Below are 15,482 nucleotides of genomic sequence, written 5' to 3'. Positions count from 1 at the left end.
AGCTTTTGTGTATAATCCTAAAGGAATGTTGCCAACCTTAAATTTTTGAAAGTGACTCACTTAAAAAGGAAAATGGATTGCATTGCATGCTGCCTTTTCCCAGTTCCTTTGCAGGGCTACACTTATCTTGAACTTTGCCTTTTGGGCTAACTTGCCCTAAAACTAACACAAGTGAAATTTTGGAGGGCTTCCCTGTGCAAATAAACACTCCAGGCAGGGAGGGGAAGCTGTTGCAAGTCACAGTACTTCAGGGATGAAGGGTCAAGTCTAGTGGAAGGGCAGCATTCCTGCAGTGGCCTTGAGTAGGAGCAGCTGGCAGGAACCAGGCATTCCAGCATTCAGGTTGGGGTTGTGCTGTGTTCTGTTTCTCCTGGCTCACTGCAGCATTAATGGCACAGTGTCAAATCCTTTAGCCCATGAGGCATCGACACACTTTCTGAGACAATTAAGAAAGAACAATCACACAGTGAAAACACAAGTTACACTGTGCAAAAGGTCAAATACAAAGAGCAAAGAAAATTTCTGATTGTTTTTTTCATTATATTTGATTGCAAATTACCTCCATTTATAAGCAAAACTGGGAACTTTCTTTTTTGTCTGGTGGTGTCTATTCAGAGACTCTTCTTTTATAACTCCCTATCTCTTTAGGTTTGGGTTGATATTCTCAGAAGTGTAGTTTTGCTTTTGCTAAGGTTTAAATAATTTCAATTTAATATGGTTCAGCTGTTTCTCAGAACAGGGGTAGGAGAAAACACTACACTATTGAGGAGTGTTTTTAAGGCATGCTGAAATCTGGCTATCTTTACTTGGAAAAGTGATAGCATCCCCCTCCTTATCTCCCTCCCCCATGCTGGGACAAGGAATGGAGATTTGATAAGATGGGTTTTGTGGGAGGATGTGCTTTTTGCTGTTTCTGTGAAAAAGAAATCTGCTCAAATCTGGCCAAATTGTAAGTCTTTAAAAAAAATGCAGTTTGCACATGCTCAATAAAAATTTTCAAAACTTGACATTGCTGAAGGCTGTGTGAATATAGCATGGCTCATCCATGCAGGGAGAATTGGTGTATCACCATCATGACTGTGCCATGACACAAATGTCTCAGGTCAGTATGGAGCCAAATAGGCCTGAAAAATAGGAACCCCTCACATACATTGCTAGCAGAATGGCAGTCAGCTTTCTGGCATTCGTTCCTTTTTTTTTTTTTTTTTTTTTTTTTTCCTTTTCTGTTTCTGGTTTTGTGAATAAAGTGAAATATGGAGAAGAAAACAGCCTGGAATAAAGTGTCTGGTGAAGTAAAAGAAAAGTGGTTGATTCACAGGAAATAAAAGACTGCAGAGGTCCCTCTGTGAGCAGCTTTTTATGTGCTAAAGGAGGCAGAGCTCAGTTGTTGAAAAACGAGTCTAGGATGTATTGGGCAAGCAGTGTGACAGTGCAGATGCCCAACAGGACCAACCAGCTTTCCTTCAGCTGGATTCACAAGTGATTAATGACTACTCTGAAGTCTGGCTTTGCCTGAAGTTAAGATCTCACAATTAGCAGTATTATTTCAAAGTAACTACTTTCTTTATGTGCAACATCCAATGAACAGGGTATTCTCTGCAGTAGTTTGTATAATTCAGCAGAATTCAATGTCTCAGCACATCTGCAGTCCAACCTAGGGAGACACATGTGCATTAAAATGGAAAGGAACTGAAGTATAACTCATGAACTAATTAAACTTTGCTTAAATAGTATTTAAAAAGCATTTCTCATTCGTACTCTGGTGGCTCAGTGGGTGAGAAGACAAATCCTTTGCCACTGCTGGACTAGTCCAAATTAAAGGTTCATGGTTGTAACCGAGGAAGTCTCTTCTGTGCTTCTGTGTGTTATGTAGATTTTGCCTTTAGAATAACAAGCCAGATTCTTTGGATATTCCAGATCTATTAGGCTGTGTGTGAATACCAGCATAGATGACCCTACAGCTCATTTTGATCCAAACTTTTAAAATTTTCTTTTGCAGCTTTTTGACAGGATAAAGTTATTCTGGATGCCTGCAAAGCACCAGCCAGATTTTATTTATCTAAGGCATGTTCCTCTTAGAAAAGTCCATCTCTTCACTATAATTCAGCTGAGCTGTCTTGTGCTTCTCTGGATTATAAAGGTTTCAAGAGCTGCCATTGTCTTTCCTATGATGGTACGAATTTTTTTTATTTAATCTCAAAATCCCTTTTCACTTGTGGATAATTATTGTTGAAGAAAAATAATTTTGGGTAGTTAATGATAATAATGCTTTGATTCTGTGTTCAAGGACAATTTATAATGTATTAAGCAATGAAAAATTTCACATTTAACCTCTATTTTAAGTCCTATATGTGGATATCCCAACTTATAAACTCTTAGGGAAAATTCTTCTCTTAAAGAAAAAATACTAAAATTTATTTGATATTTTATATTTAAGGAACATTACTAAAGCCTGTTACAGAAAGAACATTCAGTTAGTAAGGAAGACTGATTATTGAACTGAGGAGCCCAAGAGAAATAAAGATGATCACTTCTTAAGTGATTTTCTCTGATGATTTCACTAATAGGTATAGAAGATATTTACTGACCTCAGTGATTGTGGAATGCTTCAAGCCATACTTCATTTGAGCAAAGGAATAGCAGCTGTTAGCTTATTCAAATTAAAGGATAAAATTCTCGCTACAAACTAGTCTACAAACATTTGGAAGCATTCCTCTACAAGTGTATTTGTCTGTTTTACTTGCCTAATTTCCTAATTGTTTGAATGAATATCTTTGCAGGTCCTAGCTTTGGTATTTGTCCGAAAACTCATGGATTTCTTTTTTACCAAGCGGGAGCTCAGTTGGTTAGATGATTTGATGCCTGAGAGCAAGAAAAAGAAACTGGAAGATGCTGAGAAAGAGGTGGGTCATGGTTTCAGGTTTCTTTGTAGGTAGCAATTTATCAATTTCTCCTTTGGACATTTAGAGAAAATTCTGGAAGGCACATTCCATGCACCAGGAAGACTTGTTAGCAGTATCTAAGTGTAATATTGTCATATTTTACATAAGTGCTTTTAAGGTTACAAATCTGATAGGCCTAGGTGGGGATGTAGATTCTCAGGCTGCCATACTGTCATATGATATATTATCCACAGTACTGCTGGGGATTGCTTCTGAGACCCACTCAGAGGGTGTGCAGAGATGAACCTATGCCTGTAGGAAAGCCCTCAGGTCCCAGCCCTGGGGCACTTGGATGCTGCTCTGGGCTGGGTCTCATCCCTGCAGGAGATGTTGAGGAGAGAAGTGCAGGATTTAAGGCTCTGGATGTCCCAGCTGCCTCTGAGCCTTACACAGGGCACATGGCATCACTCAGTGCCCTTCCTGCTCAGCAGTGTCATAACCCTGTGCAGTGTCCCAGTCACACTCTGGGCCAGAGCCATCCTTCTGCTACTGCAGAAACAATTTACTGTGACTCTGCAGTGAAAAGGTCAGTGACACTGCTAACCCAGTTAACCAAATGCTCTGACTCTGACTTGCATCCTGTGGCATTACCACCCTGTTGGCTGTTACAGATCTGGACTCCTCATCTTATTTCAAAGAATATGCTTTTCAGATAATTCCTTATCAACTTGAAAATTATCCCTGGGGATGACCTGAGACGTGATCCAAGACCAGTGAAATATGCTTGTTAAGGATTCCCATTAGTAGCTTTATTTGCAGAAATAGGACATGAGCTAGTAATGTGTTACTACACAAACTACTCTGACTTTAGGATTGATTCTTTTGTGACCTTTGAAAACTTCCTGCCTCATCTGTAACCTGGAGAACTTTTAACTTTGATTTCCTTGACACATTCAATATACTTTCATTTTGGGGAAAAGATTTTACCTATAAGAAACATCAAGATGATTATTTACTATTTAGTATGTGCCTGTAAAATTACCAGGCTGAAATTCAAATATGTGAGTCATTGTTTTCTCCCTTGAATCGAAGCAGACCAGACAGTTGTTTCGTCATGGTATCTGTTGTCATCACAATTCAGAGTAACCAGAAGTAGCCAAGGTAGCTCTCTTCTTCTGGGTCTGGTTATTGGAAAGAATTCCTTGCTATCCTTATGTTTTGGTTATATGTCACTTTCCTTCCCTTGCTTGATAGGATGGCATCAGAAAACAAAACTGGGAAAATCTACTGGTGTGATTTTATTTCATTCACTGTCTATTTTGAGAGGTTATTTTTACATATTTTGGCATTTCTAAATATTTAGAGCTATTATTAAAACTGTTCAACTGTCAAAAACTTATGAAGCTGTGAAGCCTGGAAATGACAAAATTAACTAGTAATAAAAAACTTCTGACATGTAGCCTAAGGAATTAATTGGAGAGTTGCTATCACACAGCTTTTAAAAATAGAAGTATTCTACCCACAAGAATATTCAGAAATATAGTTGACAGGATCTGAAACTTACTTGATTGGATCCTAATTTCATCACTTAAGTTGTTTTTATATTTTTAGGCCATGTTTTTTCCAGGGCTTTGTGCATTTATAGTGGATATAATACGTGCCTTCTCCTCACAGACCTCCTTTGGAAGCCACTTTGATGTTAATCAATGAAGTTTTTCTGAGACAAGAATGAACAAAGGACTTTAACATTCGAAGAAAAAAAATATTGTGACCATTGAAATAGTTGTAAAAATTAATCATTGAAGAAACAAATTTCTGAGCAAAGAAAAATTAAATTCTACTTCTGGAAAACTGTACTGACTCTTGCAGCTAATACCAAAAATCAGTGTTTTTGATGCATATGGGGCTTTGGTGATCTGCCAGAAAATGATAATTTCTCTTTTTAGCCAACCCATGCTTTCTGACAGGCACTGGTGAAAACTGTTACAAAGCCATCTAATAAAGGGAAGAAATCTGTGGAGGTCTCAGGTGTCTGTTGGGCTCACACACACACACTGCAACAATTCAGAGCAGGATTTGATGGTTACATTCCTGCCAAGACTTGCTAACCTCCTAGCTGTGGTTATCCTGACCTCAGGGATGTGGACATTGAGAATCCTCTTCTGGAGGACTTGTTTTCCTTTGTTCTTGCAGGCAGGACATGGTGCTTGAGAGGTGTTCTGTTCTTCTCCCCTCCTGCTAAGACAGATCTGCTAAATTTGCAATTACTTTATCTAAGGTTTTTGGTAGATTTATCTCCTAATTATCTTCAAGTGAAAACTAGTTTTGTATCTCTCATTTTACTGAAAAAGCAGTATTAAAATCAGTTTTATCAGTATTAAAACTGTGTGTGCATACCTGAACCATCTTCCCTAATTTTTGCATGTAAACATCAATGTCTATATCCTGTTATCAATGTTGTTTAAAATTCATCAGACAGTCGTTCACTCACTGTAACTAATTTTCCTCTTTATTGTTACAAAACAATGCTTTCTTTGGCATTGGGAAATAGCATTAAGTGAAGATACATATTTTAAAACCTTTTAAAATAGAAGGTTTTAAATGTCAACTATTTGAAGTTGAAAAGTATCTACTTAAGGAACCTCAAATAAATACTTAATATTAAAGAAAATGGAAAGATGATTATTGTACAAAAATTTCACTATTCACAATTTTTTATCCTGTCTCATGCATAAATACCTTTGTTCTAGGAAGAGCAAAGTATGTTAGCAATGGAAGAGGAAGGGACTGTTCAATTACCACTAGAAGGACATTACAGGTAAAATATACCTTTCCTCTTTTAGGTGAGTTGCAGTTAAATAAAGTAAACATGCCACAATATTTAATTCTTAATGCTTACTGAGTATCAGGAGGATGTTTGTCTGGTACAGATAGGTGAACTGAACCATACACTGCAGCATTTAACAAGCTCAGCCCTTTTCTAGTCTTTCTACACGATCTCACATTCCCTAGAAGACACACTAGTTGGAAATTTTGCATTGGGCAGGACTGCAGGATCAGACTGTTCACAATGAACTTTGGCTTCTGACATGCACAGTGCAAAAGGAAGATGTAGAGCAGGTCAAACCCTTCACCCTGATGCAAGCAGGGATCCAGGAAAGGTTTTTAACACGCTGCAGAAAAACTAGGTTCTTACAGTATTTATTACATCCTAAACCTTCTGATTAGATCCTATTATGTAAGATAATGAGTGAATCAAATAAATAATGCATAATGCAGGGTTGACACAACTAAGAAAGCATGAACATCTATCTTATAGATAGCAATAATACATGTTGCCAGCCCATAAGGAATTAATATAATTTAAAGTTTTTTTGAAAGAAATTCTTCATAAAATATTTGAAATATCTGGTGACAGTAAGCTCTGCATTAATTTGAGTTCATAGGAGCACCATCTTAGACTAGCCTTCCCTCTAATATTTTAACACAGTTACCCCAATGTCTCCTAATGTAAATCAGGAGATTTGTAATTCTGAACAATCCTGGCCTATTCCTTTTGACTCATCACACTACTAACGGTCTCTTTTTTCCTTGTTTTGTCCATACCTTTTTGTTGTAATTTATATTAGCAGTATGTAGCTTAATTTACCTTGCAGTGTGATCTCTACTTATCTCCATTGTGTGTTGATGCTGGTAGAGTTACCTGGGTAATACCTGGCTCTCTGTACTGTAAGGGTTGCAGTCCTGTAGCTAAAAACTAGAGTCAAAATATTGGTGGTTAAAGTGGTTCCCCCAAAACACACAACAGCAAGGTTACTGAATGCCAAGTATAGGTAACCATGAAGTCAGGAATAATGTACAGGTAACCCCTTAAGACATTCAAGATCTTATTATTCTTAAGTGTATAAACACATGTTTGGAGCAGTCCAGGTAAAGCAAAGAACATAATGGCTACAAAGTGCTACTTAAGGCTACAGATTAGTTTGTTTAATTGGGGCATTTTTATTAGCGCTCTTAAATACTTCATTTTGTTAAGACTTTTGATTGGTTTTAAAGTAGTTTTAAAAGTGGGTGAGTTTCAGAGAATAAGTAGGACCTTTTGGGATTCATGTTTAATGCAACGATGCCACTATCATGCTGTGAGATTTTGGGCAATATTTAATTTCACAGTTCTTATTAATTTTTCTCTTGTTTATTAGCTGGGAGTTACACAATAAATTTTATTGATGTTACTGTGGTTAATTGCTGTTGGAGGAAGAAAATACTAAAAAGTGCAAAGATGTTCTGATTGACTAAGTAATTTTTCAGGACTTCTGAAGTTTAACCATTTCTTAACTCACATTGCACTTAGTTATTATCACCACTATCAGTTTTCAAGGACTTTTACTGAATTAATAATTAATATGACTGATTGCTGATTGTTTTATTGTGTATTTACTTTCATTCTTGTCTAGAGATGACCCATCTGTGATAAACATTTCTGATGAAATGGCAAAAACTGCTGTGTGGAAGACACTGTTGATATCCTCAGAGAATGCAAAAGATAAGGAGTCAAGCTTTCCTTCTAAAAGGTCTTAATTTTTTTTTACTTCATTATACTTTTTATATTGGTGTCAAACCAATATTGGAATATTTTGCCAGGGATTAGAAAGAATTTTAGCATTTTGCAGTTTTATTTCTTATGTTCAGTCATAATATTTGGAGCTCAAAACACAAATTCACTACTTATTTAAAAACAGAAATCACAAATATTTGCATGGTACTTAGTTATGCTCCAGTGGAAAATGAAGTTGAGCATGCCTGATGCTTGTGTGATGAACCACCAGCCTCCACCTGGATATTGCACAACAGCTGTTGTGTTTGTTCTGCTTGCTTTTGTTCTTTCCTCTTGAAAAAGAAGTGATCATCACTGCCCTGGAAATAGCTGTATGAAGAACCCAGTACTCTGAATGCAATCTAATAATATTTGGAGTGAAAATAATTTTATGATTGCATCATTTCTTTACATTTTTCTGCCTACTTCACTTGTACTCAAAACAGTTAAATAATTTTAAATTTTAGTCCAGTAAAATGAAGTCACAATATTTTATCTGTGCTACAGTTACTACAGGAATAAGAAAATATTAAATTCAAGCACAGTGTGATTTTTCTGAAAGAATTCTTTCTTCTGCTTCCATAAATTTAAAATTTAACTATTTAACTATTTCCTATTTAATTGTTTTGTATCACACTTCTGTCATAAGCTCCCCTTCCTAATCACTCTAGAAGCTGGTTCCCAAAGGTAAGACCCTGTCCCCAACCTTTTCCTTGATTGTGTCTTCCAATTCAAAATGGTGTCACCTTGGAACCCAAATGAGTTGACTTTGTATAGTTTTTGGGGAGACAGAATGAGAAGAAATTTCAAATAAGAATGTAAAATGTCTTCATTAAAGTCCCAAATATTAGAATTTGAAATTTACTCTGTATTTAAAATGATGTATTAAAATAGTGTAGTGTATTCAAATATTAAACTGAATTTATTACTAGTCATCTTTTTTAAAACATAGAATTCTATTCTGCCCATTTCTAAATATACTTTTCAAAAGCCCATGTTTAAAACAGCTAGTCATTGTTTCAAGATGAACAGGTGCAGTAAGAGAACTCTTATAGTGATACGTGCTTTTTAATTTTGTCACCCCAAAATGGCATGCTGCCTTTTGGCGTTGTTCCTGTCCCTGCACTGCATAAACAAGTCTGAGCAGTTGATGACCACAGAATCAGACACCTATGGAGCAGCCCACTAATGTGGTCATTTTGATATTCCACTGACAGTCAAAATAGTGTAGTTCTTGTTTGCCTTCCACCCTGCCCATGGACTGAAAAGGATCCTGTCAGTGAAATCAGTGTGGTGCACAGGAGAAACATGTTCTGCAGGGTTTTCTTACATCAAGTGCCTCTGCTGTCCAGGCTGTGAAAGCCTGGAGAAAGAGAAGAGCCTGCTGTGGTGCATTCACAGCTCCTGGGTACACAGGAGTTGTATTTTTTCTGGTGGATGTTGATTTCTTTGGTGGTATGATGGATGATGTAAACATGACCCTCTGAACAAAGAGCATCCACAAAGATTGTGGCTCAGATGAGAGTTCTGGCCTTTAAACAGCATTTAAATAGAAACTAATTTTCTAAAGGTCTCATTTAAAATCTGTTTCTGTTTCTTTGATCTTGAAAACAAAGACTCATGAGAAAAGATTTTTCTGGTTTTAGCTATGAGTGTCCTGTTGTAAAGGAACAGCCTTAACGACTCTGAAACCCTGCATTTTCAGGCACTCTAGCTTGTCTCAGATTCTGAGAGAGAAGTAGATTCAAAGAGCTTTAACCCTGAAAGACTTTCTTTCTGATAAGTGAAGCCATAAGCAACTTTGATCTTAAATCATATTAGGGATAGAACTACAAAAATATTATAAACTATAATGCATGTATCATTACATGAAAATATAATTCAATCCTAGGTAATTACTGAGAAAAAAAAGCTTGGAATGGTAGCAGTTGTAATAATAATTTTTTGCAAATTATCAAGATCAGCAGTATTAGATTACACAATTTCCACATTGAAGGGTACCTTATCATTGAGGGGTGAAAAAAAATCCCATTTTGAAATAAATTTTACTGATGCCTTGTGGAGTTCAACTACATGACATGTAGTACTCCCCTTCTGCTTCCTTATATCTCAAAATATTATTAAATGGGGATAATTAAATTATGATAGTGTACTATGATTTTATGTAATGCCTTTTATGCAAGGCATTGAGCAATTAACAGGAAGCTACTCATAGTAATTAATTGCTGAATTGACTTGCCCATTTATAAGCTGAGATCATCTTCAAAAAAGAGATTTTATGCAGGAAGAGTCTATACAAATGAATTCCCAGCCTGATGCATGGATAATTTCTAGCACAGGATGTCCCCTGGCCCCTGATTCTGTGAAGTAACATAGAGAGCTCGTACATCCCAGGCTCCTGAATGTTTTTACCTGTCTAAAGAGAGGATTTACATGAGATTCAGTCAAGTTACCTAGCCCTAGAAGCACCTGAACTTTGCAATTTTCCAACTTTCATTTTTTTTTATTATTAAAATTCCCAGGGAGCTAAAGGTGTGCCTTTGAGCCTTTCTTGGTAGAACTGAACAAGGCACCTCAAACCCAGCCCTCTTTGGGACATGTAAATAAACATTCCTCTGTCTTCACTCATAATATTAAACCCTTCAGATAGCAGTTTCAGAGCATGTGCAGATCTGATGGACAGGAGATAGACTTAGCTGGTCTTTTAAACTTTGTAGATGGTATGAGTGAGGTCCCTTTTCTACGTGAAGATATGAAAATCCCACATCCCAGACCTTCCTGCTCAGGCTTGTTAGACTACTCCCTTGGTAGGGAGGAAGAGAGCTCCAACTCTTTTACAGATCCACCAGTGACGTGTTTTACTGGAAAAAGACTGGACTTGTCCTTTTTTTTTCAAATTTCTCAAGGCATTAAAGCCCACATCTGCAGGAGCTGCTCAGAGATGTGAATCCTAAATAGAAGGAAGACTTTCCTGGTATCACAGAGGCACCTAAAACGTGGAAATATTATAGACTGTAAGGCACAAAACACCTCAGTGTTTGCTTTTACTAAGCACAGGTAACTCCCTGCCTGCTGTACTGCTGCACTTTCAATTCATCCCCCTCCGAAATTTGTTTGCATACCCTTTGTGTGCAGAAAGTGTAACATACCCAATTCTATCACTGTTCTACAGAAGGTGACAGATTTGGCAGTTGAAGTGGCAGAAGTTGGTATTCTTTAGCTATTTCCATTAACACCTCTGGAAGCTGCCATAGGCATAGAAGTAAGCTTTGGCTGAACTGAATTGTATCCTTAAAGCAATTTTTATGTGAAGAAAAATGTCAAATGACTGTAGAATTGTGCATGAATCGCCTTAAGAATTTGAGAATTGATCTTGCTTTCTTTAAGCCTTGTGTAACTCAGCCTATTTCTCATTCATTCTAGTTAAGGAATTATTCCCATGAAACCTGGTAGGTTTGTGCTTGCTACAGGTTTGTTCTCAGAACCATCTGGTTTTTTTTAGATACCCTGCCACTCTTTGTTGAAGGCTTGGTTTGCCTGTGTTGTGGAAGCCTCTTTGCATTTTCATACTGTGATTGAGACTCACTGGAAGAACACGACTTTTTATTTATTTACGCTGTTGTAAATTAGGACACTCACACACACACAAAAATCATCTGCTTTGCATGTATATTGCTTTCTGTAGGCAAATCAACATCGTTTTAACTGGGAAAAAAAAGCTGAATCCAAATTTGAACTCTGGTTTAGTGTTTTGAATATGTCTTTTGTCAGATTTTTCAGGCTTTTTTTAAACATTTGTTTCCTTATAATGTATACATGAGGAGGTATGTATTACACTCCACACGGGGAATATTGTCTCTCCCCATCCTCCCCAGACTTCTGCTCTCCCCAGTCAAGACTGAAAGCCAAATATTTGTTGGATATTGGCTTGCACTACTCTAGTTCAGAAACATTCCTTCTAAATGTATAGTTTAACAAGAGAATACGTTTTAAAGACAAGAAATACTTACTGTGACCTCTTGTTTGTTCCATTTAAGAATGTGTTAGTATTGTCTGAGAACTGTACCACTGCCATTATTTAGCAAATTAAGTTGTATTTGCCAAAAAAGAAAAAAAGATGTGGCTATCTTTGCTTGCATGCTGGCTGTCTCTGTACATCTTAAGTTCTTTACCTTGTCACTAAAACGCTGGCTGATGTCTTCTACACCATTCAGCACAGAAATTTTCACTTGCTTTCCCAGTTTGTGCCATGAAGCATGAAAAATAAAGTATCTGTGCAATGTTGGTTTTCAGGTAGATAATATATGTATGTTTGTGATTGTGTGTGTGAGAGAGATAGTGCTACTATAACTATTTTTTTGTTTCCCCTTTCGTTTTCTAGTGCTGAAATCAGAAAAGAGAAGAAAGCTGACTCAGGGAAAGGTGTTGACCGGGAGACTTGTCTATGACTTGCTCTTCAAGTAATTTTTTTTACAAAAGAATTAAAGGAGTGCCACAACCACTAAATATAATGATTTACCTTGTAACTTTTGTCTTTCATCTCAAACTAGCACAGGTAATGTAGTGCAATACTTGTCTCATTCCACCTTGTCTACCTTGTCTAGTATCAATGTAAATGTCTGCAGTAGCCAATGCAAAAAAAATCTTTGTGTTTGTTGCTGATCTTGGCCATTTATCAGTACTTGTATCAGAAATGTAAGAAGCAGATTTTCTTTCAAATTCAACTTTCCTGTTAATAGGTTTGTACTGTATTTTGCTACTTTTTCTGTGTGAGAATAATAACTTAATAATCTTGATTCAAGATGAACTTGAAAACCCTTGTTCTAATTTTTTTTTTTAAATCACCTAACTAGTAAATTATTTCAAGGAGACCCAAACTGACAAGCAAACATTAAGAAGTTTATAAAATAACAACTGATCTGACCCTGTGAAGAAACTAACAAGGATAATCCTTTCCTCCTTAATCTGTCCTTTTGAAGTCATGGATTACTTCTGCAATGTGAATTGCAGGGTCAGATTCTGTATTTGTGAAGTTTTCCTTGATTTAATACAGTGTATTTAATATTAAAATTTGTATGTAACTGGAACATAGTCCTATATATATATAAATATATATATATATAAAAAATTATATATTAAAACATTTTCTCACCTTCGCTAAAGAAAACCACCACATCCTTTGATGTGAAACATGGGTACAGTATTTCTTAAAATGCCATTTGTGATTACAGTACCTTATCTTGTATCGTATGAATGTTGCCATGGTAGGCCAAACAAATGCATTTTGTCATTAATCAATCCATTATTTTATAATAGGGAAAATTTTGTAGATACAAACTATACCCCACATGCAGTTTTATCACCTACCCAATGATCTTCCTCTTTATTGCCTAAAATTCAGCCACATAAAGGGCGTATTTATATTGTCTTCTCTCCACTAACAACTATGAACCTCTTAGTTTCAGAGATTGTGTATAATACTTAAATGGGTATCCTGCTGTTGTTTTGTTACAGCTCTTTATTATTCCATCAAGTACATATTGATTGAAAGATAAAAACAACATTGCAAACTAAAATGTGGCTTTAGGGCTATTACATTTTTCGTAACGAATTTTGTTACTGCCCTCAGATACTTCAAGCTGCTCTTTTGTGTAAAAGACTGTGAGAAGAGATATTGAATGAATAGGGAGGTGGAGCTAAAGTTTTATTGTGTTATTTGGAATTCACTGATTTTTAAATTTTTTAAGATAAATTTTTAAATTATTAAAATGAAAGCTAACTCTCAGTATTATGCTGTAACTTTGAATCCTACAAATAAGAATTGTAGTCTTGCAATTTCCGTAAGAACTTGTCCATAGGGCTGTAACATTCCTCAGCTTTCCCAAAAACATTAATTTTCTATACACCTTGTGAACAAGTTTTCCCATTCAGTATATTTAAAGTATTCCAATGTTTTTGTGTATGTGAGTGTGTATGTTTTAATACTTTAGCCATATATAACTGCATTTTGCTGCAAACTTAATAGGGTCACTATTCTAAATTTACCTTAGCATTATAAAAGCCCATTAAAAGCCATTTTTATGGAGAAAAAAAAAATCTAATGGACACAAAGAAGGATTTACATCTAATTCAATGTTTGTATATGTAAATTTAGGAAAAAAATGCTGATGCATTAAGGTTAAATGCTTTGTTTTGTGTACTTGATGATAAATTGTAAGATTCCAATTGTTTAAAGGTTAGTATAGAAGCTCAATACTGGTTTGTCCTGAAAGCAGCCTGATGGTGTTTTAACATGTTGCTGACTTTGTTACAGATAATGTATACAATCAAAATGTATTAGCTTCATTTGACCAACTCTTAGAATATTAAGAAATCAGTGTATTCAATGGCATTCTGTATTTCTGTTCAGTATTTCAGAGTGGTTTTATTTTAAAACACTCTGGTTTTGCGTGAATTTAAGTGCTTTTCCAATGTTAATCTTAACATTCTGAAATCACACACAATATAAAGCATATGTAGTGCTATATTTACTTCTAATTTCATATTCCTGGTCAAAATTACTCAATTTCTTGGATGTAATTTATTACAGAAGTTTATGTGTACATGTGAATAGACTATTGTGTTTTTCACAATTCAGATATGTTATGTGAAAATAAATATTTATCCTAACTAATTTTCAATTTTATTTTTATACTGCAAAAACCCAGAAGATGTTTGCACTATCCTGTGGTATTTGAAATGTCTACCTGACCTGTATGTGCTTCACAAATTAATGAGTAGTAGAGCCCAGCCCTTGAAAGGCTCCCCTTTTAAGTGGGATCTCACTGAAACATGCAAGGCTGTGAGTGTTGGCTCCCTGGGTGCAGCTGGAGGTGATGTACCTGGTCTGACCTCAACAGTGAGTGTGAGCCTGGGGACAGCTCAGAGCTCACTGTTCCAGGAAGAGAATGGCAATGAAACTCCAATTTACTGTTCATGAGTTGGTCCCCCTTCCTCCTGAGAGAGATAACATGGATCAAGCAGGAGTAGTTGGATCTTTTTAGAGATTAATAGGTAAAGTTATACAATTTAAAATGCTTCTCAGAACCCTAAATTTCTGCTACTGAAAAGCTTTAAGGCCATAAATCACAGTACTATATATTCAGGGAAGGGGAAGATGTATTGAGAGTACAGAAGAGTTCCCCAGTGAGATGCTAGAATCAATTAAGGTAGGTTAGATGCAAAGAATTGCATCTTAATGAAAGACTTAGCCCATATAACTTCTAGTTTCACTTATTTTTTAAAATATTTCTTTGATTATACTAATTCTTGCACTTATCTAATGAGAGCCTGGTGAAAGTAGTTTTGTGGATTACAGAAACATTTTCTTTTGGTCTTTATAACAGTGCTAGTGATAACATTAAAATAAATCTAACTATTTACTCTTGCAAACACTAGCTATATCATAATGATAATATATATACATATATATATATTTATAACCTGCCTGTATTGCTGGGATCTACCTTATACTGATTCAGGTTTCTTTGCCTTGAGTCAAAAGAATGAGAGATGTTATGATACAGCCTCTGTAGAATTTTTACAGTGGTGCCACATTAGAGCCACTACTGACTTGAACCCAAGATGGCATTTGTAAAACTCAGTTCCAGTATGTTTCAGAAAAATCCCAACAAACATAACAATACCACCCATCAATCTTACTTTGTGAGTCAAGGAATTGTTAGCTTGTGAAAACAAAATCTGATTTTCTATTCAAGGCTTTCTCATTTAAGGACAAGCTGCGCAAAGTGTCTTAACATTCTTCCCCATACTTTATCTGTCTGCATGAGCACTTTTCATTCACACCTAATGTCACTAATAATCCACAATACAGACATAATCAGATGCTGGCATGTAATATCAAGAAGCTAAGTGTTAGATAATCTTGTCACACTCCATTACATGATACCATTACACAAATCAGAAGCTTCACTCTAAGTTATCCTCAAAATTAATGGTGATTTAAA

The 15,482-nt window shown here is 35.9% G+C and overlaps 1 protein-coding gene across 2 annotated transcripts in view; it reads left to right on the top strand.

Moving 5' to 3' along the window:
* Window positions 1-15,237, top strand: part of SLC4A10 (solute carrier family 4 member 10) — a 147,768-nt gene extending 132,531 nt beyond the window's left edge. For both annotated transcript variants that reach the window (XM_056495981.1, XM_056495980.1), the window contains 5 exons: window positions 2,000-2,173; window positions 2,781-2,903; window positions 5,633-5,700; window positions 7,337-7,453; window positions 11,858-15,237. In XM_056495981.1, coding sequence (XP_056351956.1) covers window positions 2,000-2,173; window positions 2,781-2,903; window positions 5,633-5,700; window positions 7,337-7,453; window positions 11,858-11,924 — 549 coding nt within the window. In that variant the 3' untranslated portion in view covers window positions 11,925-15,237. The remainder of the gene's footprint in view (window positions 1-1,999; window positions 2,174-2,780; window positions 2,904-5,632; window positions 5,701-7,336; window positions 7,454-11,857) is intronic.
* Window positions 15,238-15,482: the final 245 nt, after the last annotated feature.

Source organism: Oenanthe melanoleuca, chromosome 7 (genome assembly GCF_029582105.1).
Source record: "Oenanthe melanoleuca isolate GR-GAL-2019-014 chromosome 7, OMel1.0, whole genome shotgun sequence".
Lineage (NCBI taxonomy): Eukaryota > Metazoa > Chordata > Aves > Passeriformes > Muscicapidae > Oenanthe > Oenanthe melanoleuca.
The sequence above is the reverse complement of the archived record's forward strand: the minus strand, read 5'-3'. Positions and strand labels throughout refer to the sequence as shown.